General features: G+C 39.5%; 1 protein-coding gene across 4 annotated transcripts in view; it reads right to left on the bottom strand.

Moving 5' to 3' along the window:
- ABCD4 (ATP binding cassette subfamily D member 4) overlaps window positions 1-24,824 on the bottom strand; it is a 1,648,172-nt gene that overhangs the window by 855,929 nt on the left and 767,419 nt on the right. For all 4 annotated transcript variants that reach the window (XM_044074118.1, XM_044074117.1, XM_044074119.1 and 1 more), the window contains one exon: window positions 18,823-18,873. In XM_044074118.1, coding sequence (XP_043930053.1) covers window positions 18,823-18,873 — 51 coding nt within the window. The remainder of the gene's footprint in view (window positions 1-18,822; window positions 18,874-24,824) is intronic.

Genomic DNA, 24,824 nt, shown 5'->3' with positions numbered 1-24,824 from the left:
AAAGCTAACCCAAAGCATGATACTGCCAACCACCATGCTTCACCATGGGGATGGTGTTCTTTTGGTGATGTGAAGTGTTGTTTTTATGCCAAACGTACCTTTTGTAATCGTGGCCAGAAAATTCAATCTTGGTCTCATCAGATCATAACACATTTTCCCACATGCTTTTGGGAGACATGATGTATTGTTTTGCAAATTTTAGCTGGGTCTGGATGTTTTTCTGTGTAAAAATAGGCTTCCATTTTGCAACCCTACCCCATAGCCCAGACATATGGAGAATATGGGAGATTGTTGTCACAAGTAGTACACAAGTACTTGCCAGAAATTCCTGCAGCTCCTTCAGTGTTCCTGTAGCTCTCTTGCCAGCCTCCCTGACCATTTTTTGTCAAGTCTTTTCATCAATTTTGGAGGGACGTCCAGTTATTTGCAACATCACTGTTGTCCCATATTTTCTCCACTTTTTGATGACCGTCTTTCACTGTGTTCCATGGTATATCCAATGCTGTGGAAATTTTTTTGTACCCTTCTCCTGACTGATACCTTTCAACAATGAGATCCCTTTGATGTTTTGTAAGCTCTCGGCGATTCATGGCTTTTGCTGTAGCAGGCAACTGAGTAAATGTCAGGAAAATCCTACTAGGACACCGGAACTTTATTTGGGGTTAATCAGAGTCTCTTTAATTGATGCCAGGTGTGTATCCGAGAAGACTGAATGCTGTAATTAAATCAAAACTTTCTTCAACAAAGTATTAGTTTAAGGGTGTGCACACTTATTCAACCAGCTTGTTGTACGTTTTTTATTTTTTATATTTTTCCCCCCTAACAGATTTGTTTTTCAATTGAACTGTACAGGTTATAGGTCACATTAAAGGTGGGAAAAGTTTTGAAATGATTTATTGTGGTCTCATTTTTTTTATATCACAAAAACCTGGCATTTTAACAGGGGTGTGTAAACTTTTTATATCCACTGTATATATGAAAGAAGAGCAAGGAGGCTTAGGTTTAATAAACCCAGTAGTACATGCAGCATCTTTAGTGGTGGTGCTGCGGTAGCGTTGCCGCCTCACAGTAAGACGCTGACTGGTTCGACTCTCAGCTAGTGTCTTCTGCCTGGAGACATGCGTGAATGGGCGTACCTTCGTTGAAGGTTGTGCATCAGGGCTGGCAACTCGGCACATAAAAATCAACTGCCAATCATTAGCGGACCGGAGTTCTGCTGTGGCGACCTCTAACCGGGAAAAGCCGAAAGACACAACAACAAAAATTAAAATGAAGTATGAAGGAAAATAAAAACTTGACAGAAATGATGCTATATTATAAATACAAAAAATTGTGGGAAGGAATGGAAATTAAAAAAGAAGTAAAAGCACTGTGAATGAAGAAATGAAAGAGTACCAAAACAAAATTGCGTTATGGAAAATAAAAAAGAATATATGTGAAAAAATAGAAAGGAACAGTACTTCAATATTATGAAAGCAATTTATTGCATTGATCCATGGAAAGATGTAGAAATAGATAAGAAAAAAGCCATAATAATGAGATACAACTATAAAATTATTAAAGAATCTAATGATTTTTATGGAGATTGTCTATTAGAAAATTGACAGTTAAGGCAAATATGCCATAGAAGAAAAAGCAAGATAGAATATGTAATAAAAGTGGAGAGTGTGAGACTACTGAGCATGTGTTTTTGAAATGTGAAAGTGTTAATGTGTGGAAAGAAATATGTAAACATAATAGGGTTAAAATTTGAGCAAATAAATATGGAAATAATAGAATTTGGTTATTATGGTGCATGAAAACAGGAAGAAGTGAAGAAAATGGATGGAGTAATATTTTATGTTTCATGGACTATATGTAATGAAAGACTAAATGAAATCAAATACAGTGGAAAATGGGCTTTGACAAAGATTCTGGAGAAAATAATGTTTTGGCTGTGGATAAAAGAGTGGACGGGATGCTTAAATTGAAGTTTATAATGTATGGAGATTTGTAAATAGATGAAAATAATGTAAATATGTAATGTATACATCAATAAAAAACCCTACTCTTTAAAGCTGCTACACAGCGCCAGAGGACTCCTACAGTGGCAAGAAAAAGGCCTAAGGAAGCAGCAGCGCGAGCTTGAAGGAGGAGAATAAAGCTATGGAGAGGTTAGAGGTGGAATGAGAATTTGGAGAAAAAATTGTTCAATATGGAGCTTCAGAATGTAAACAACGATTCCTGTGTGGTGGATGTTACAAATGAGCAGCATTAGTGAACAAGTCTGTTGAAGTGTGCAGAAAATAGAACTGGCATCAGGAGGGCTTGCAGATGATGTTCTGTTAAATTATGGAGCAGGGTGATTCAGGTGAATGTGACAGTTCTGCTGTTTCATGGGAGATGGCAGATCACTTGTTTTTTTTTTTTTTGGAAGTCCAAGGATGGTGATGTGGCAACAGAGAATGCAGAAGTAAAAACTAAACATAACAGAGCACAGCAGGAGTTGTCCCTTTTTGTAGCAGGAGATAATGAAGTAACTAAAACATATGCAGCAGTGACAGCAAGCAAAAAATGAAAGCAGTAACAAACTCAGTAAAACTCTTTTTAAAAAGAAGTTAACACCAGTTGTGAAAACAAGAACAAAAATGACACTAATAGTATGGCTGGGACAATTTGGTAACTGTTCTGGGTTTTAAAGCTCAAGAAATTGTCTTTTATACATCTTGGGAAACACACTTTTTGTGAAAATATTTGAAACTGAGGGATCGATGAAAAATTTCTGGAACTATGCGACAAAAAGTACATTTATCAGTGAAACAATTTGCTTTTTGGTAGTACCTTAAATGTGAAAAAATGTTACTTTGCAGTTTAGAACTGATAAACCTAAAGAAAATGATGTTAAAAAATTCATACAGTGTTTGTGTGAAACTGTTAATAATATTGTGAAAGCTAGAGATAAGAGAACGTTAGAGAAAACAGAAACTTATCAAATGCAGGGTAGAGGTTGGAAGTGCTTTCGAAATGTGAAAAAAAAAACATGATGAAACACTTGCCAAGTGTTGTTTTTGTGGATGGTCATACAGGGACATTAGCATATTCTGGCCAGCCTAAATCCAGTATTTTTTGTGAAAATGACCAACAAGATATAATGTAACCAGTGAGGAGAGAAAGTACATACAGCAAGAATGTTTCTACCTGAATAAAGACTGTGTAAAACAAACCAAAAAGACACTTGGATGGATTGTTAAGAACAGTTATGTCAAGAATCTAAATGGCAATGCTCAGATCTGCTCTGAGCTACAACAGAATGGCATTAAATATACTGATCCTAAGGATATTGCCAATATCCTGGCAGATCGATTTAGTGCCAACTTCACTCCCCTCTCACCCCCTAAAGGGCCCATCTCAATACCAAAAGATTTCCAAATTCCGATAATCACAGCCACACAGGTAGAAACAGCACTCTCCAAAGCTAAGAATACAGCATCCATGGGACCAGATGACATCCCAGGCTGTGTACTACATGAACTACAAAATGAACTGGCACCCCACCTAAGTGTCATGTTTAATCATAGCCTCACCTCAAGCTTCGTGCCCACTGAATTGGGCACAGCTACATTTATCCCGCTCCACAAGGAAGGATCCGCCTTGGATCCCGGGGACTACCGTCCCATCAGTCTGACAAGCCTGATCTGCAAGGGCATGGAACGCATTATCATGGAACTTATAAACAAAGACATTGGCAACCTTCAGACACTGGACCCCACCCAGTTTGGGTTTGTGAAGGGCCGATCTTGTCTCCTGAATCTGACTGACTTCTTCGAATCGGTCTCCAGAGCTGTGGATGAGGGTAAGGCGGTCCACACAGCCTATCTGGACCTCGCCAAGGCCTTTGACACCATCCCCCACTCTGGAATCATAGATAAACTTACTAAGCTGGGCATAAATCCCTACGTCACTCGATGAGTTGCCAACTGGCTTACTGACAGAACCCAAACTGTAAAAGTAGCCGACTCCAAATCCAGCTCCAGACAAGTGACAAGTGGAGTACCTCACTAAAAGAATCACAGGCCTAAAGCAGATGCCATATGCTGACCGTCTAAAAAAAACTCCAGCTATACTCTGTGGCATATCGTCTACTCAGAGGTGATCTCTGCTTAACATACAAGGCCATGTCACACCCTGAGCTGATGGACATGCTCCACTAAAAGAAATCCCAATCCCTCAGAGCCACACGCTCCAGAGATCTAAACCTCATCATCACAATGAACAAAACATGCTGGAGGGATAGGTTCCTGACCCAGAGACTCCCCATACTCTGGAATAGACTGCCCATACATGTCAAGCAGAGCACCTCATTGGCCCTCTTCAAAAGGAACCTTGTTGATTGGATGGGAGATAGGAAATTCACCCCGGGGATCATGTCAGTTGCCCTGCTAGACAGGGGCCCAGAGAAGTAAATATTGTGGGAAAAAATTTCCAGGGAATTGTTATGGCTTGGCTTGCATACGCCTTAGGGCCGATAGCCTAGTACTAAAATATGAATCTATAAACAGTAAATAATGACAAAGAAAGGGGAAGGGAAGAAAACATACACGAGGAAGGACAACAAAGAGGCTGTGGGAAAGGGTAAACTAGGTGAGGAAGAAACTGTTGAAGAAAAATATGGAGAGGAAAATGAGAGAGAGAGTGCATGCAAGAAGAGAGGACAGGTGAAGGGATTGACACCAATGTTTTTGACGTTCTAACCAGTGAAAAAATCAGATTCTGAGGATCACGGACCTTGAGGAAAAATATTCAGTTGGTGAAAGAGTAAAAATATGGAAACAAAAATGTAAAAATATTTCCCAAAAACTTAAAAAAGAAAAACAATTTTAGAGTACTTTCAGTAAATATGATTACTGTTATTAACACTAATAAGGACAGAGACACTGGAATGGTGTACTAAATGTGATGTGGATGTTATTCTGTTAGAAGATGCAAGATTCCTGACAAAATGAAGAAAAACTGCAAATGAAAATTTGTGGAGTGGAAATATAGTATGGAACATATGAAGTGAACGTTGTTCTGGAGTGGTTGTGTTGAGTAAATAAAAAAACAATGTAAATACTAATGTAATGTAGGTAAGGATGGGAAAGTTAACCGTTGTAGATGTGAGATGTAGAAAACACATTTACAGAATTATAGCATTATATGAATATATAACTACTAATAAGAGACTGTTTCATCAAATATCAGACTGTGGTGGTTTACTTGAAAATTACAATTGCAGGGGTTATTAAAATGTGGTAAATTAGCTGTATGAGACCAAATTCAATGGAAATACACAAAGGGCACTTGGATCTGAAATTGATAATCTGCATTATCGGAAGGCTTGGGAGTAGCAGATGGGGATACAGCTGTGACTGATTTAGCAATATGGATTGGAGGTGATGGAAGAAAAGGAATATATTAAAATAGGAAAGGGAATAAAAAGGACAAATCAAAAGTTATGGAATGAAATTGGTGAGTAGAGAGTATTACAGTTATGGAAGGATCATATAACCACGAAGGACTTTGGTAAAAGCTGGTATGAATGGTAGATTGAATTAAAAAACTGTGAAAATTGTTTTTTTCAATGGCAGGGTGATGTAAGAAGGGAAGAGAAAATGAATTATGGGAAATGTATAGAAACGTAATAGACAGTTTACAGAATGCAAGAGAGTATTATGATATGGAAAAATAAATATATAAAACAGAAAAAAATGAAGGCACTACTCTTTACTCAGATATATTTACAAGGGAGAAAGGAGGAGGTAGTTGCATACTTGAGTAAAAGACTATACAAGGAATTCAGTATAATGAGGGAAATTAAAACAAGAACAAATGATAAGTATTGTTGTAGTACAGTTTGTAGAAAATATGTATAAAAGAGTAAAACGGAAAACTGAGAGAATGGGAAGTGAAAAAAATTCTAGAGCAAGTTAAGGAAGAATATTAAAAAGAAACTAGTAAACTTGATGAATACTTTGGAAAGTAAATGTTGATTCAGTATCAGACCTAGATGGTTTAAGGTAATAAATGTACAAGAAAGTAATGGATTGGCAAAGAGTATTTTATAAATGTACTGAATGAATGGTTGAAGGAAGAGTTTTTTTATGAAGAATTATGTAGTGGCATATTAAAATTTATATGGAAGCTAGATAAGAAGGAAATAAAAAACTGGAGATCCATCTCATTAAACACTGATTATATTTTTTATTATCAGAATAATACAGAGAAGAATGGAAGGAAGGATGAGGGATAATATGGAAGAAAGTGTACATTGTATAAAAAGGGAAGGATTATCAAGAATTACTGGTTGTGAGAGAAATTGTAGATGATATAAATAAAAGGGAGGATGTGATACTAGCAAGGCACTTTATACAGTAGGACATGATGCTTTGTGGGATGTTATGGAGCAGTATGGAACAGGTAATAGAATTAGGTGTGTGTGTCAACATATCACGATAAAGAGAGTATTAGTGAATGGGTGGCTGAATAAAGAAATATGCATGAAGTGTAGCATAAGACAAGTATGTCCCATGAATAGAATATTGTTTACATTGGTAATGAATGCAATAGTGAGTAAAGTAGCTTATAAAATGAAAGATTCTAGATATGTGAAACAAAAGGAGGTATTGATCCAAATAGTTTTGACATACGCAGATAATACAGTTGCAGCTGCTAAGAACAAACATGGATAGGGGAAGTGTTTTTATCTGAATGGATGTTTGAAGGAAATGGGAATGACAGTGAATAAAGATAAAAGTAATGGTTTGGGTGATGTGGTGAAAACTGGGGGTGTAGATTTTTAAAATAATGAAGTATCTTTGCTACGAATAGCATATGAGAAAATGAGCCAAAGAAGAACACAAACTAATAAAAAACAAAGAAAACAAAGAAACACACCAAGCCGGCAGGAAAAGTAGTTAGCGCTTTCGTTTACTTCATTTTTTTGTAGTTAGCAAACTTCATCAGACAAAAGTTAAAAACCACAAGTCATTTAAATATCCCTCCAAAAAGACCAATTAAACAATTAATTACATACTCAAATTGTCCTTAAAGGAACATACACACAAAGTTGTTCATGCTATATAAAAATCAGTACATAAACATCAAAGTGTATAGAGCAAGTTAAAATACATCCATAAATTGAATTAATAATCATCTAAAACAGGATTTCAATTTTAACATACATTTTATAGATAAATTATCATTCAGCCCATGAAGGGAATGTGCATTAAACTTCAATTGCCAAATCAGTTCCCTTTCATTTAATTTCAGGGCTATAGGACCACCTCTATTATATTTATCCAACACTAGATCAATGACAAAAAATAGAAATGCATGTGACAAACTGATTTACATGCCTAACCAAGGCATTATTCAAATTCATCTTCCTAATGTTGTACAAATGCTCACAGATGTGCTGTTTCAGGCATCTTTCTGTCCTTCCAATATAAAATGCAGGACATGCTTGACATACCGCCATGTACACAACATTCTTAGATGAACAGTTATATCTGTCCTTAAGCTGGTATACTCTCCATACATCTCAAAGGAATCAGTAACTTTAATAAATTTACAAAAATGACAGAAACCACATTTTGACATACCACCAAGAATATTAATTCCACGATTACTTTCCAAGGCATTTTTGAGGTTACTACCCTTCCTAAAAATAATATCAGGTTTCTCTCTAATCCTATTATTAATCAATGCGTCCTCCCTCAGAAAACACCAATTCTTATTAATAATATACCTGAGGTCATCAGCATCAAGTGAGAATGTAGTAATAAATCCACTATATTGGACATCCTCACTCAAATTAGGTTCAAGAGACAATTCACCCGCACCTAAAACAGAAGTGACCATACCATCTTCCAATAAATTAATCTGTTAAATAAAAGGAGCATCTCAAAATGGTGAGGCAGTATGCAAAAGGGCTTTAAAAAACCCTCTCTTTCTTTTAACACTAACCTCAGCACAAGCCTCATTCATCAAGGGGAGTGGGTAACCACTTTTCACAAACATCTCTGTTAATAAATTACATTCAAGAATGAAGTCGGCCTCATCTGTAACCATTCTGGATGCCCTAACAAACTGTCCTTTTACAACAGCCTTCTTTTGATGGTAGGGATGAGCACTAGACCAGTGCAAAAAAGCATTGGAATAAGTGGCCTTTCTAAAAATCTTGGAGGTAAATCTTTCATTAACCAAATCCTTACTTAGTTCGATGTCCAAGTAGGAAATAGAGTCCACTTTAAACTCAAAAGTAAACTTTAAAAATTCAGTGAAATTACTCATGTTCAAACAAAACCTCCGCTAATTCTAAACCACCCTTCCAGACCATAAAAATATTGTCCAGATAGTGTGTATACCAGATGACATTATTCTTAAACAGGGCATCCTTAAACAGGAACTCCTTTTTCCCAGTGGGTCATAACTATGTTTGCAAAAGTAGCTCCACAAGGAGAACCCATTGCTACCCCAGTTTTTTGCAAGTAATAATCCCCATTAAACATAAAATAATTATTCATCTGGACTAATTCCAAAATGTACACCAATGTCTCAATTTCCCTACCATCCACACCTTTGCTAGTAAGGAAATCCCTAACCCAAACTAAACCAGTTTCCTGAGGTATGACCATATATAATTCCTTGACATCAACTGTTAAGAAGTCATAATCAGCTTGAAATTTCAAGCTGTTATTAGCTGAAAGAAATGCCCAGGAATCATGGCAAATATGCTGTTCCCCTTCCAGAAGTTTCTTTAACTTGGTATCCAAATACTTCGCACATCCAAATGTAAAGGACTGCTTACCATCCACAATGGGACGAATAGGAGGATTTTCCATATCCTTATGTATTTTTGGCAGTCCAAAAATCACAGGAGTAAGAAACAGACAAGTAATTCAATAAATCAATATCTATAGAAGCTTCTATCAATAAGTCCCTAATAAACCCTTGAAACCGTTGACAAGCCCCACTCATCTCATTCTGGGACACTTTCTCATAAGCCTCACATGCTAGTATTTTCTTCATGCGAGTGTTATAATCATCCAAGGTCATAAATATAAGGCCACCCCCCCTTATCAGGTTTTAAAACCCGAATACCCTTAGGTCTTAACAAAGAAAGGGCATCCTTTTCACTAACAGTGGTGTTATACAAAGAAGGGTTAGGTTTATAATTAGTTAACAGACACCGTACATCATTTTCACAAACGCTCTCAAATAACTGGATAGTATTATTAAGAGGAGGATTAAATACACTTACAACTCTAAACTCACTGGTCAAATTACTGTTGTTACCAAACAATACATTTAGATTCAACTTGCGTGTAAACATTTTCAAATATATTAAAGTTCTAGCCAAATCCACCCGAGCCGAGGGAACAAAGGTCAATCCACGGGCCAGCAATTCAACCAGCACTTTGGTAGGCATAAAATCAGTGTAATTATAGATTTTAAAGTCCCCATATTGATTACAAACAATACTGACCGGTTTTGTATTAACTGTCCCAGTATGACAACTTTCAAGGGAAGGCAAAAAAGTTACCTCCTCCCGCGTTTGCTCGATCTCTTCTTCCACTGCTTCCAAGACATACTACCTTGTTGGTAAGCCTGGTTGCTCACATTGTTTATCCGAAAATCCTGTTGAATGACAGGCTGCAGAGGGCGAACTTCACAAACTTGCTGCACTTGTCTATTTTGAACCTGCCTGTTCTGGAGCCGTTCGCTCCGTCTAACAGGGGAATTCAAAGTGAAATTAGAAGCAGCCCCACTAGCCTGTTCACTGCTCTCACTAGTTACAATCCCCTGGGCTAGTGGATCCAGTTCCGGAAGAGAAGAAGCAGAATAATTAATCACACCAGGTGGGGAAGGATATGCAACCCCATTAACATAATCTCGTGCATCCCTTGCTAGTTTTTTAATTTTAGTCTCGTTCAATTTGCAAAGTGAACCGTCAATACTGGAAAAAATACGACAGTAATCAAATTTGTATCTGCCAAAGTCCTTGTCAGACTGAATGTCAGTATCAAACCGAGAGAGTTCCGGCTTTAAAGACTCCACTTGTGCTGAATAATACTTAATCAACAACTGGATAAATTCACAACCCTGTTTATCAAACAGCTTGAGTAAATCTACATGAAGAGGCGAATCCCTAATTAGCCCAGTTGGAAACCGCCACTGCCTTAAACCCTTCGGGATTTGTTGGCGGTGTAAACATTCATTCAAATATAATATCTCCAACTGCAGTTTCTTAAATTTAAATAATTTTTGATCGAAAGATCTCAAATTATTAACAATATTATCAGGAGCAGATTCAGCAGCAAGCCTGTTACCTGCCGGTCTCGCAATATTCAACCCAGGAAGGGTAGGCTCCTTCAACCAGTCATTTAGAGAAGGTATAAGTACATTAGCCTGCGATGGCCCCTGCAGCATATTCGTAACCTGCCCGGTGTTATGCTGAACACTCACCGGTCCAAGATTCGGGGCCAGGCCTCCACCGGTAGGTACATTTGAATTTAATGCAGCAGACCTCCGATCATGCGATCCTGAAGGACTGGAAGTAGAGGGAAACTCTTCCATACCGCTGCTTTGACCTCCAGAAATCCAATCTGCCAGGATGTTAACTTGCTGAGTTAAATTCTGAATAAGTAAAGTAAGATTCCCGATAGGGTTGGAATCAGGTATATTGTCCACATTCTCATTAGAGAATAATAGCTACGAGCCAAGATGCGTGTCGTTGGCCATAAAAACAAACTAATGAGCCAAAGAAGAACACAAACTAATAAAAAACAAAGAAACACACCAAGCCAGCAGGAATTGTAGTTAGCGCTTTCGTTTACTTCACCATGAAGTAAACGAAAGCTCTAACTACAATTCCTGCTGGCTTGGTGTGTTTCTTTGTTTTTTTAAGATATGAGAAAATGATGCAGGTATAATGCAATCAGAGGGTTCATAAAAGAAATGAAAGAAATTTGTCTTATGTGGAGGATGTATAGATTAGCATTCAGGAAAGGTTTATCTGGTAAATTTGGTATTAATGGAAAAATAGCATACATGTCAAATGTTTATAGGATACCAGAAAAACATGAAATGGAAATTGCACAATTGGTGTTTTCTTTTATACAGGTTCAAGATTAAACCCAGTGAAAAGAGGTGTATTGTTTGTATATGACTGAAGATGAGTGGGGATTAGGATTACTAAATACAGTTTATTCTGATTCATTAAACGTTTATACAGTATTACAGCACATAAAGGAACAGAAGGACAATTTAGTTGTAAAAATGTTTAAATACAAGTATAAATATTTCTGAAAGATGAGAATAAGAAAAATAGTATGTAAATGAAAAAAATAACAAGAAGCATATACTAACATAGAAAATAAAAATTAATGATACAGAGAAAGATAGAAGGATATGGTATAATGTGATAAAACCATATTATTATGTAAATCCATGGGAAACTTTACCAAAAAGTACAGTTTTGTACCTACCATAAATGTAGATGTTCGAGGATTCCCTTGCTGCAGTCCTGACTATTGGGTATAGTCCGCGTCCCAGTCGGCCCGAATAGCAGAGTATAAGGCTGACGTCGGTCATGGCGCCTTAGACTGACGTCAGTACGTCAGGGTACTAATGCGCATGACCGACGTCATTTCCTCAGTCTTTTCTTGCCCCAGATGTCAGAAGACCCAAAAAGACAAGTCCCAAAAACAACCTGCACCAAAAAACATGTACAATATATACAACAATATATACAAAAAATATAAGCATGTAAACTCACCTACACAACCACCCCGAAACACAGAGGGGAAGGAGGGAGGGTAAATTGGACTGCAGCAAGGGAATCCTCGAACATCTACATTTATGGTAGGTACAAAACTGTACTATGTTCTTCGCCTTCCCTTGCTGCAGTCCTGACTATTGGGTAGAATCCCAAAGCAGAGGTAAGGGAGGCTGGCAAATTATAAAGTAGCAGGAGCTGACAACATGCCTTGTAAAACAGCTGTGGCAAAACCAGCCCTAGTCTTAGAGTATATAGGCAGGTGATAATGCCTAGAGAAAGTATGCACTGAACTCCAAGTAGCTGCTTCCAGAATATCCTTAGTTGCCACCCCTTAGAAATGCTGTTGAAGTGGCAGTAGCCCTAGTGGAATGAGGCCTAATCCCAGCTGGAACCTCTTTGCCATGATGGGAATAACAAAATGCAATGCAAAAGCCAATCCACCTAGAAATAGTTTGTTTTGACACAGGCTTGCCCTGTGAACTCAAAGCAAAAGAAACAAGTAACTGCTGAGACTGCCTAAAATTCTTAGTCCTGCTCAAATAATAACGCAATTGCCTGTGTACATCTAAAGTGTGCAAAATCTTTTCCCTTTATTTTGAGGATCTGCAAAAACGTAGGCAAATGAATAGTTTGGTTTAAAGCCACACTAGAAACCACCTTAGGCATAAAGGAAGGATTAGTACGTAATGAAACCCTGTCCTTATGGAAAACCAAAAGGGGCTCTACTGCCATAAGGGCCTGCAACTCAGACACCCTTCTTGCAGAAGTAATAGCCAACAGAAAAGCAGTCTTCCATGACAAATATTTCAATTCAGCAGTAGCTGCAGGCTCAAAAGGTTGTAGAGTAAGTTTTTCCAACACAAAATTGAGATCCCAAGCAGGAGTAGGAGCTCTACGTGGGGGTCTTATATTCTTTGCCCCTCTAAGAAACTGCTTGAACAAAGGATGCGAAAACAAAGGTGGGTCACAATCATAGTGAGCTGAAATTGCTGCAGCATGAATCTTTATGGAAGAGAAGGACAAACCTTTGTCCAATAATTCAGTAAGATATTGAAGAGCCACACTCAAATTAGGCTCTGAAATCTCCAAATTCTTTGCTGTACTCCAAAATAAAAATCTCTTCCATTTTTCTGCGTACACTCTCCTAGTACTAGGCCTTCTAGCTTCCATAATCACATTTAAAACTTGTTGAGGAAGCTGAGACCTGCTGTGCTTCAACACAGAATATGCCAAGCTGTGAGATGAAGAGATTGAAGCTTGACATTGAGCAGATGACCGTCCTTCTGAGATAACAGATGAGGAATCAGAGGTAAAGGCCATGGAGGCTTCTTTACAAGACTCCTTAGAAGTGGGTACCAGTGTTGCCGAGGCCAATCTGGAGCTATCAAAATCATCCTTGGCCTGTCTTGTCTGACCTTTAATAATACCTTTGGAAGAAGAGGCAGAGGTGGAAAGGCATAGACATGAAGGTTTTTCCAACTGAAAGACAGAGCATCCACTTTCCAAGCTGTGTGATGAAACCCCTTTGTGCAATACTTTGGCAGCTGGTGGTTTAGTGGAGAAGCGAACAGATCTATGTCTGGAGTTCCCCATGACACTGTCAATTTCTGAAATACATGAAGATCCAGTTTCCACTCGTGGGGATCCATGATTTGTCTGCTTAATACATCTGCTAGGGAGTTCTGTGCTCCTGGCAGAAACCTTGCCTGAAGAGTCAGTTGCAGGCTTAACGCAGTCTCCCATAAAATCATTGCTTGCCTGCATAGAGGATAAGAATGTGTTCCCCCTTGCTTGTTGATGTACCACATGACAGTTGTGTTGTCTGTTAGAATCAACACCTGCCCTGGAAGAAGTAACTCCTTGAACGCCATCAATGCAAACTGGACTGCTAACATCTCCTTCATGTTGATATGTAGATGCTGTAGTCTGGCAGGCCACTTGTCTTGTATCCACTTTCCATTTAGATGAGCTCCCAAGCAGTGTCCGAGGCATCTGTCGTTAAAATCTGACTCGCCTCTGGCCGGGTCACAGAGAGTCCCTTGTTTAGGTGACATTCCTGAGCCCACCACAAGAATTCCTTTTGAAGGCAAGGTATTATGTGAATGACAGTGTCGAAATCTTGGCAGTGCTGTGTCCATACATTTTGAGATACCATTGCAGCTTCCTCATATGCAGTTTGGCATTGGGAAGCACCAGAATACAAGATGCCATGAACCCTAATGCTTGAAGGACTGTCCTTGCAGTCAGCACGGACTGATGAGATAGTTGATGGAAGTAAAGTGACAGACTCTTTTGTTTGTCCGGGGTTAAAAAGGCCATCTGGGCTGCTGTATTCAGTCTCACACCCAGAAAGCACATGTCTTGAGAGGGTACTAGACTGGACTTTATTTCGTTCACAGAATACCCTAGGCATCTTAGCACTGCTATGACATATTCCAGATGCTGTAGAAGGTCTTCCTTTTCTTGAGCCAGAATCAGGCAGTCGTCCAAGTAAGGATAGATTTGAATGCCTTGAAGCCTGAAGTAAGCTATCACTGGAGCCAGAACCTTTGTGAATACTCTGGGCGCAGTAGATAAGCCAAAGGGCAATGCAGAGAACTGATAATGAAAATCTCCAGTTCGAAACCGCAGATACTTTCTGCAACTTAGCCTGATAGGCACATGAAGGTAGGCTTCCTTGAGATCCAAAGTTACCATCCAGTGATCCTTGCCCAGCAGAGGTAACAGTTGCTGTAATGTCAACATCTTGAACTTGGGAATGTCCAGATAAGTGTTGAGGATAGATAAATCCAAAATTGGTCTCCACGTGTTCCCCTTCTTTGGTACTAGGAACAGGCGAGAATAAAATCCGAAGCCCCTTTCTGATACAGGGACTGGCTGAATGGCCCCTATCTGGAGTAACTGAGAAACTTGCTTGTGAGCCTCTTTTCTTTGTGGAGGAGGAACATCTGGCATGCCTTTGAAAGGGGCATTGTGTGGAAATAAAATCTGTAACCGTGATGAATGATATCCAGCACCCATCTGTCTTGAGTGATTAAATCCCAATTTTCTTTGAAAAGAGACAATCTTCCTCCCAAAGGAGCTGCCAGACGAGAATCCACTGGCAGCTGAAAAGGCAGGTCATTGGTTCTGCTTACGAAAGGACTGACCCCTGCCCTCACCAGAAGTCTGAACAGGTGAACTGTCTGATCTAGGCCTAAACGAACCTTGAGCCCTGCCCCTACCACGTCTAGACCTACCCCTAGACTGGGAACCATAAGCAGGATATGTCCACCCCTTAGCAGGCCAATTTCTACTAAATTTCGGAGGCTGCACCTGCAAAAAATCTTTAACAGTCTGCATAGACTTAGCTTTGTCCTCCATTTTCTTTAAAACTGCTTCCACAGGCGGTCCAAACAACACATCAGACTGTAAAGGAGCATCCAAAATCCTGGTCTTAACATGCTCAGCTAAATTCTGATCCTTCAACCAGGCATGTCTGCGAAGAACAGAACTAGTAGCAGCCACCCTCGAGGAGGCCTGAACAGCATCAAAACCACACTGCAAAGAATGCTTACCCACTTGTTCAGACACATGAACCAAATCCAGCAATTCTTTACACTCAATACCTTCCGCCAAAGCATCCACCTTAGATTTCAATTGTGAAAGGAGATAATTCTGATATTTCAGCATATGAAACTGACAATTCAACGCCCTCATGGCTAGAGTGGAAGAAGTATATACTTTCTTACCCCACCTATCCAAAGCCCTAGCCTCTTTATCAGAGGGTACAGGATTTTTAACCACAGAAGCTTTAACACCTTTAGGCCCCTGAGAAACAGTTTCTGGGTCCGCCCTGGGACTCTTAAACAAATACTTATGAGCTTGGGCACCCTATAATACCTATCCGGCTTAACAGGAGCAGGAGGCAAGGAGTCAGGGTTCAGGGAAGCCTCTGCAAAACATCCTCCACCACATTCAACACAGGAGGAATAGCTAAGGGCCTATGCTGGGGTAAAACAAGAATTCCCTAAGCCTTTTCCTGGAATCAGAGTAATCCTGGCCTTCCCATTTAAAGTGCTCCCTCATGGAGTGAAGAGTCTCTGAAAATGAAAAATCCTCAGGAGGAGAAGCTGTAGGAGTGGAATCATCCACATCAGAATCAGAATAAGTAGGAAACTCTTGCAAGTCTTCCACAGAAGACTCTGAAGCCTGTGAACACTGTTCAAAACTATCAAACTCCTGTTCCACCCTAGGCCTCTTATCAGGCGGGGCATAGAACCTCTAATCAGAGTAATCAAATCTTCTGCCATTTTAAGCATATGTTTCTTAGGCACAGAGCCCGAAATGCTAGGAGAAGCCCCCACAGAAGCTGAACTTGGCCTACCTCTAAAAGAAGCTTTGGCAACAGAAGGAGAGGCCCTAACTACCTTGGGAAGAGAGGGAAGAACAGTTACCTGAGAAGCCCCCTCAGCCTGGCCTACCTCCTGAGAGGGCACATCCTGTAACAGTAAAGTATCTGCCTGAGACTCCATAGAGACTCCTGGCAAAACCTCTGGCTCCCCTGAGCCTTCTAAAGAACCGACGTCCGGGACTGCCGGTTCCTCACCCCTAGGCTTCACTGTTTTGTCCTTGCGCTTCTTGGATGAAGCGGGCCGGAGCATCCGGCGGCATATTATAATTGCAACGCTTCCCAAACACTAACCTAGCACAATCAAGCCTCCTCTTAATAGTGCGCTTGTTAAATCTAGCACAAGAGCGGCAACCAACAACGTCGTGCTCAGGCCCTAAACAAGGTATACACAATGTATGATAATCCCTATGCGGTATCTGCTTCCCACAAGAAATACAGTTATTCACTTTTTCTGACATCCGGTTAAATACTGAGGCAAGAAAAACTAAAATGTTCTAACGGGGTTACTTAGCCAACTCTGTATCGGTCTGAAACTCCGGTTTCGGAAAATCTCAGAACGCCAACCTGCACTCGCAAAATTGCTTCTGCATCGGACCATGCGGCAAAAAAGACTGAGGAAATGACGTCGGTCATGCGCATTAGTACCCTGACGTACTGACGTCAGTCTAAGGCGCCATGACCGACGTCAGCCTTATACTCTGCTATTCGGGCCGACTGGGACGCGGACTATACCCAATAGTCAGGACTGCAGCAAGGGAAGACGAAGAACATCTGATTAAAGCCATTAAAGGAAGGAAAAAAATGGTTCACCAAGTAGAGTGTCAAGACTTCTTATGGAAACTGGTAATAAATAATTTGGTAAAGGGGGATATGCCATATAAAAAGAAAGTTGAAAAAGTGTTTATTTTGTGTGGGAGGAAGAGACATAGCATGTTTTTTTTTTAATGTAAAAGAGTAGTGAAACGCTGAAAAAAGTTGTGTAAAGAAAATTTTTGAGAATATTAATGACAAAGATATGAATATGATTATATGTGGATATTATAAGAAAAAGAAGAATGAATATGAGAGAAGGGTGCATAAGAATTTACTTTACATAATATGGGTTATTTGGAATGAAAGACAATTAAATTTTGTTAATGGGAAATGGATTTTGACAGATATAGTGCAAAAAATCAGATTATGGTTGTGGAAGTAGGAATAGGGTCTCAACTATGGAAATAATAATGAGGATGTTATAAGAAAAATGATACCGAAAAAAAACATATATATATCTATGGGTCCCCTTCAGATGGTCGAACGTTTAAAAGCTTGACTTTCATATGGCTGAGACCATATGATCGAACTTTTAAAAGTTTGAACAGTCTGAATGGGAATCTCCATAGAGTGCAGAATGGGAAGATTTCCCTTTACCTCAATGTAGCAGTGCGATCTCGGAGTTGGTACATTTAAATAGTAGAGGATGTGGGGGGTGCAGGGGGGATTGCCCCCCTGCTTGCACTGTTTAGTTTTTTTTTAATTTTTTTTTCACATTTTCGAACATTCAAATGTTCAATCATGTGGTCTTGGCCATATGAACGTCGAATATTTGGATGTTCGATTATGTGAAGTAGACCCATACATATATATATATATATATATATATATATATATATATATATATATAAATAAATAAATATATATATATATATATATATATATATATATATAGATATATACGGTTTATCTTTACAAGGTCGCAAAAAAAATATGCGACCTGTCAAATAACCAACTCAAAATGTCGGAAACTGCACTTTTGAATGCAAAAGTGCTGATCAACGAATTCGACATTCCGGGAATGTCAAATGTTTTCGAAACACCGGACATTTCTGGATGTCTATAAACACCGTTATACAAGGGGCCTCTGCACCCACCCTACACCCCCTCTGATTTTACTATACTAACTCCGCACTACAGTGAAAGAAGAGGTACATGTTCCGATCCCCACTACAGTGTGATCTGCACTCAGAATGCCGAATTCACATGAGGGAATGCACACTGGCATTCGCTCAGTTGTGATTTCGGCAATTCATTGTTCATCATTACGAACTTTACTTTGGCACTCGTACTTTCGCACATCTGCCGTCACAGATGTGCGCTTCAACCATATGAAGGTAAACTATATATATATATATATATATATATATATATATATATATATATATATATATATACACACACACACACACACACGGGCCTGTAAATATGTACATTTTGTAAGTATGTAGCTGTCTAAATGTTCTTTATGTTGTGTTAAATAGACTACCGCTGTTTTTGATAGGTGTTGTGGGATGTTTAACATCCACCTGAGTTACCACCAAGTCAAACAGATTGGACCTCAATTTAACATCTCACCCAAAGGAAACCACATGCGGGAGTGCAGCACCCACCTTATGCTGCACTGCAGTGTCAATCAATCTTATTGGAGTGGGAATAAAACCCACATCCTTCTGCATCAAAGGTGAGTATGCTACCTGTTGCACTACTGACTACTAGTATTGAACATCTGTTTAGCATGCATTTTGCTCTTAATAATTGCAAGTAACTCAATACATAAAAATTTAAGTAAAAAAGTAAACTGTTTCTACTTTACCTGTAAAATGCAACTGATTCGGCATTCACTCTAATCTGCATGTGTTTAAATCTACAACATTAAAAAAATGTTATGAAGCATTAAGCCAGTTAAACAGTGACAATATCCTAATCATTTCATTACTTTACACTGAAAGTCTCCAAAAAGACATCAGGCTTATCACAGTAAGGACAACAGCATGTTCTTTACAGGCATGAGTACACATACCACAGCACTTGAGAACAGGCCAGCTTGGGACAAAAGCTAGATTAGTAGGGATACCAATGAACTGACAGATATCTCGTCATCCTTCTGCCCTTGCCCCCGTTCCACCCAGAGCAAACAAGACTTGCAAATACCTAGACAAACAGATAATACGGTCCCCCTTTCTGGTCATCTGGACCTAGTAATCAGCAAACTACAGAAAGCAGTTAACAGCCTGGAAATCATGACACCCTATCCCCACAAAAAAACACCTCCTCACCAAAGACTTCCCAAACAAATCAAACTTTTCAAAATTGCAGAAACTCTACTGAAAATGTTTTTGCAGAGGGTCAAGGCCCCTTTGCACCTCCTACATTCCAAAAACTCAAAATATTGGCCAGTGCCATGGCCACCTGGATTCGATTAGCATCTCAGGCATCCGAGGTGCTGACCAGCAGGGATGTCTAGGCTCTCTCACCTGAGAAGGTGTGGGCCACAGTTTGGGAATCAATACACATATATATTCTTCCCAAGAACCTTGACAAATCATTACCATATCAGTTCCCTATCAGCTCATTTGTTCCTCCATGAGCAAGATCATGAATCCCTGAATCAGGCAAAAGCCCTTCAGCCCATTTGTTTCCCTGTAGGTGACAGCTAAGCCTTAGGGAAAGGGTCAGTATTCTAGTGATGTGGAGATCCCTGTCCCATCATCTCTACTAACCCCTCCCCATAAATGACCATCTAACTAACAGCAACTACCCAGGTGGGGAATGATTTATATAGCCCCACCCAGATCATCTCAAACTCAGCAACAACTGGGCCACTTAACGTGAGCCTGCCCTTGCTTCTTGAATGGGGACATCTCCTACTTTCCGGGAGAAGTCACCAAAATAGTTAACCAATCTCCCTACAGCCAGGATAGGCAAGCTGCTTTATTCAGCCACTTGAGACAATTCTTCTCTGCCAAACACCTTAAGTATTTGTACCACTAATCAAACAAGCTTCCTGGGTCATAGTCTGGTCTTCTTCCCTCTATGTCATGGGAAACGGGGTGAGACACAAGTTGTTTGATTTCTCCAGTTCTCCCTAGTGTCACAGTTCTTCATGAACCTCCACTCCCACTGCTTGCAGTCCACTTCTAGGCTGCACTACACTTCCATTTTTACCCCTAGGGTCTGGTCAGCTTAATATGAACTATACTATGAGACAGCCAATACTGGATAGCACACATTGCCTAAGGTGAAGCATACTGTGGCATGGTTACTCCTGGCTATTGGTGATCTCATATCCACATTGTAAACTATCTAATTTGGTGAGGATTGCATTTCATATTTTATTGTCTAGCATCTTGTAAATAATGAACAAATTCTTCCTGGTCCACATCTTCTATCAGGATCCCTTCCAACTCTGCCCTGGTATGAAAACTGATAGATTTGTCATCACCACCTCCTTCTACCCTCATCTCCTGAATATGTCCACCAACATATTGTGATGCATCAGTGATAACTGGAAGGGCTGCCTGCATAACATTCACAGATCTTAAATGTGATTCTCAAAATAGCAAAACTAAGTCCAATTAGGGGAATATTCACTAAACTGTAGTATCCTGAAATATTCCCCTTCTCTGAGGTACGGCAATCTTAAAGTAGTGGGGGCTGTAGGGGCACAACCGTCACACTGGCAAAGGGTTCATATGAGCAAAGCCTCACAGTAAAAATAATTTTTAACTGCTGCATTTTAATGTTTGAAGTGTTGCACTTGAAGTACTGGGTCTAGCACTTCCAGTAGGGAGGTGTCTAAAGTGTGGTAGCTGCTGTCCAACCACTAGCTCACACACTCTGCATGCAAACTGACTGCCAGAGTACTTACCTTTTAAACCATGGATTCTGCACTGCTCTCCAATTTCCTATTATTCATCCATCACTTCACTGGCCATCCCACATTCCTCCCCTTTCCCTTTCTAGCATTCCTGTGGATATAGCTGGCTATATCATGCTTCCCAATGTCCAAATCTTTATGATGTTGTCAGTGTCTACTTGTCAGATCCCCAGAAGGATAGCAGCTCATCCAACTTTCTCAGGCACGTGCTATTGCACAGCATCACCTTCCAACCTCTTTTATTTGCACTCATCTTCCTCCTTCCTTTTGGAGCATTCTTAATGCTCTATCCCCACTTCATGTTTCCTCCTACTTCTGACTTATCCTTATACGTCCTCTCTTTCAGATTTTTCCGCATATTCTTTTCCTCTTACCCATCCTACTTCAGTTTTATGATTTGATGGTGACCATATTTATCCTACACCACTCTTTCAATAGTACTGCTCTCCTCTTACTGTGAGGGAACCTGTCCTGAAAAGAATGTTCCTCCCTAGCTTAAGCCTCTCCCCAAAAGTTGTAGCTCAATACCACACTCACTTTATAATCCCAGTTCTTAGCTTCCTTGGTGTTCTGATTGCAGGCGTGTGTAGAACCTAGCAAAAAGTTATCATGCACTTTACAATACTGTCATCTTGCACTACCCTCTTTGCTTTACTATTATCACTTCCTTTTCTACCCATATCATGAACCATGACATGAGCTCTAGTCCTATGTTTTCTAACTACCTTTCTTACATACTCTACGATCCTGACCCAGCACTTTCACAAGCCCTCCCTGTATCACTACTCACAGCCCTTGAGCCTAAGAACCCTGCTCCTGAAATCCTTTTAGTATGAGCCTTATCTGTGTATGTACTATCTCTAACTCAAGTCAGATGCCTGCCATTGCGCTTTCTTCCATAATGCTCCAACATCCTATTATCCTTGATACTAATTCCCAACGTTCCAATTTCTTATCCTTTTACTGTCTGAAGGATGGCCCACTCCTTACTACACAAGTCTCTGAATCGGGTCTATATTATATGTTCGAAGTTTGAAAACTTCGAACGTTAAATAATCGAATTTAAATGTTCAAAGTTTCAAACATCGAACAATATAATAAAAAAAACAAGACAAAAAAAACCCCAAAACAAATGGAACTTACCTGACCAGGACTAAGATTTCCCTTACTGCACTGTAGTGAGGTCTCGGAGCTGGTATATTTAAAGAGCGAGGGTTTGGGAGGTGCAGGGGGGCTTGCCCCCTGCCTACAGCCATTAATTTTGTTTTTTTTTGTTTTTTTTACATACGTTTGAAGTTTTATATCTTCAAACATTTAAATTCGGTATTCTAATGTTCAAAGTTATAAATCTTCAAACATATGATATAGACCCCCCTGAATCATACAGCCAATTTTCAAGCACTTCAATCATCTTTTCCTCTCTCCAGTCCTCCAACTTCTACTACCAGTATCCTATGTTAGCAATCTCCCTCAATGACAGTCAGAAGTGCTAGTGGAAGCAAGCCTTCAAGGACCCATGGCATTTGGCATTTAACTTGTCAACTGTCTATACAAAGCTTGTCTGTTAAGTAACCCACTGGTGTTTTCCTCTAACTTGCAGAATATTTTTTTATACCTTACTTTCAGTTATTTGAATGTTATTACTTTTGATTGAAACTACTTACTTGATTTCCATCACAACGGTTTAATTTTGTGGTTTCATCTACTCTGTACAACTATGCAAAGCTCCAATACTAAGTGAGCCTAAACAGTGAAATAGGGTTTAAATGAGTCTAGGTATGCAGATCTTTTGTTCAGTTAGTTTTGTGCTCCTCAATGAATTCACACTTCTACATAATAATTTTTATTACAGTATGGCCTACCAGTGTATTAGTCACCTAAAGCAGTTACAGCAGTGATGAGCTTTGCAAATGAATGCAAACATACTACATACTAAGCTGACTAAGGTGGCTGAAAAAAAAAACAGCAAGGCAAGTACAGCACTCTTCTTGTGATGTATGTGCATCTGAAGCTCATAAATTGATTGAAAGGGTTGGCTGCTGGTAGGGATTTTTTTTACTATAAGGAGTTCCTAACAGGCTGCCTTCAATCCTTCTTTAGCTTGCAAATGTACTCAACTCTACAGATTCTGTTCCCATTGTCAAAAACGTAACTTTCCTGGCTCTGGGGCATAGAGGGATAAAGCCCTAATTATCACTCAGATTACTCAAGTGCAGTTAGTAGCTTATGTGATGGAAACATCAAGAATGAGGGAGTAAAACTGGTTTGACTACTGGGGGGGGGGTGTGTGTGTGCTAGTGAGCTAGTGATCAAGTGGCTGTTTCACCACATGCCATGCAATAGGAGGCTTGTAGGCAAAACAGCCACATCTAGAGACATGGGCTTAACTACCAAGCTAATGGCACCAGCCCTCATGATCACACTGATGGGAGTAGTCAAGTTCAGGAGAAGAGCAGTTGATTACAATACCTACATCAGCCATCAGGAGTAGAGGGGGTTAGGGCACAAAGCAGGAAAAAAACCTGACTGCCACAATGATGGTTTCAGTGATAGTGACTGTCTCTTCCCCTACATGGGAATGAATAGGCTGGAGGTCAGCAAGCAGCTAGGGGATAAAAATGATAAAAACTACATACCCTAGTCAAAGCTAACATCAGCCTAAGCTTATGTAAAGTTCATCTGCTGGCCGTAGAAGGAAAGCTACCAGAAAGGTGTATTGGATACCCGAGAAAGGATATCTAAACACAATCTGGATAACAAATGTATTGCTGCTCAACACTAGGAGCCTTAATAAAAAAAACTCTACCCTGGAAAACATAGACATATGCATCATCACACAGACCTGATCCAAGACCATTGAAAGCACTCAATCAGTGCAGGGTTTCAGTGCCTATCACATGTTTAGGCCTAGCACATTAGACAAAAAGACTAAAGATGGTGGTGTTTCCATATTCTTCAAAAACACTATCTCCAGACTCATAAGACAAGATAATGACCTGGAACTCCTACACACCAAATCTTCTATTAAAACATGTTATCATACAGTTAAAGACTTGTATATCTTAAAACACATATACCCTAAGGTTTTCGGACTTCACCAAAATAAACTCCCTGGATTGATTAACCTGCACTCCAGTCAAGAGCAAAAAAATCCTGAACTTTGTCCTTACAAGACAGGGCAGCTTTGACCCCCACCAACTGTAACTTCCTCCCTGGTCAAATCAGCCACAAGTCAATCACATTCACCCTAAGTCTGAAGCAAGTAGCTGTGACAAAAGGAGATACTGCCAGCACAGCTATCTGGAATTTTGTAAATACTTATATGTCATTTGTGAATATCAAAAGGATTCATATAAGATGCTTGTGTTACAACTGTATTAGAACTGTATGTTATGTGTGTATCAAAGTTGTTTGTACAAACGTGTGTTGAAAAAGGTTTTTGCAGAGTGCTAGAAATGTAACTACAGCATGCCCTACTGGAAAAGAACAGAAATGTACATGCCCTTTTGTAACTGTTTAAATGTATATTTTAACAGTTGAAACTGGAATAAAGGAGGTTAACTTTAGAAAAATATCTGAAATTAAATTACTTTATGGCAGCAAAGGGACATAATGTCTGTGCTGAGAAGTTTTCTGTATTGTCTTGAAAGTGCTTTATTGTTTTATGACTTCCACCATTTGCCAAAGATCTGAGGAAAAGCCCTTGTCTATGTATTTTCACAGGAAGATGCCAAATGCTACCAGCTGCCATCAATGGTTGTTTTGGGGTCTGGGAACTAGGAGTCAGATGACAAGAAATGATGTAATTCTGCAAGCTAGTCCAGCAGCAATATTTGAGATATTAATTTGAGAACTCTCAGAGAGAAAGACATCATTCTGTATTATGTCTTAGAGCAGACAAGATCCAGTCACCACACATTTGCCTTGCTCTGATGTAA

Source organism: Protopterus annectens, chromosome 6.part0 (genome assembly GCF_019279795.1).
Source record: "Protopterus annectens isolate FY-2018-M chromosome 6.part0, PAN1.0, whole genome shotgun sequence".
In the NCBI taxonomy this organism is placed as follows: domain Eukaryota; kingdom Metazoa; phylum Chordata; order Ceratodontiformes; family Protopteridae; genus Protopterus; species Protopterus annectens.
The sequence above is the reverse complement of the archived record's forward strand: the minus strand, read 5'-3'. Positions and strand labels throughout refer to the sequence as shown.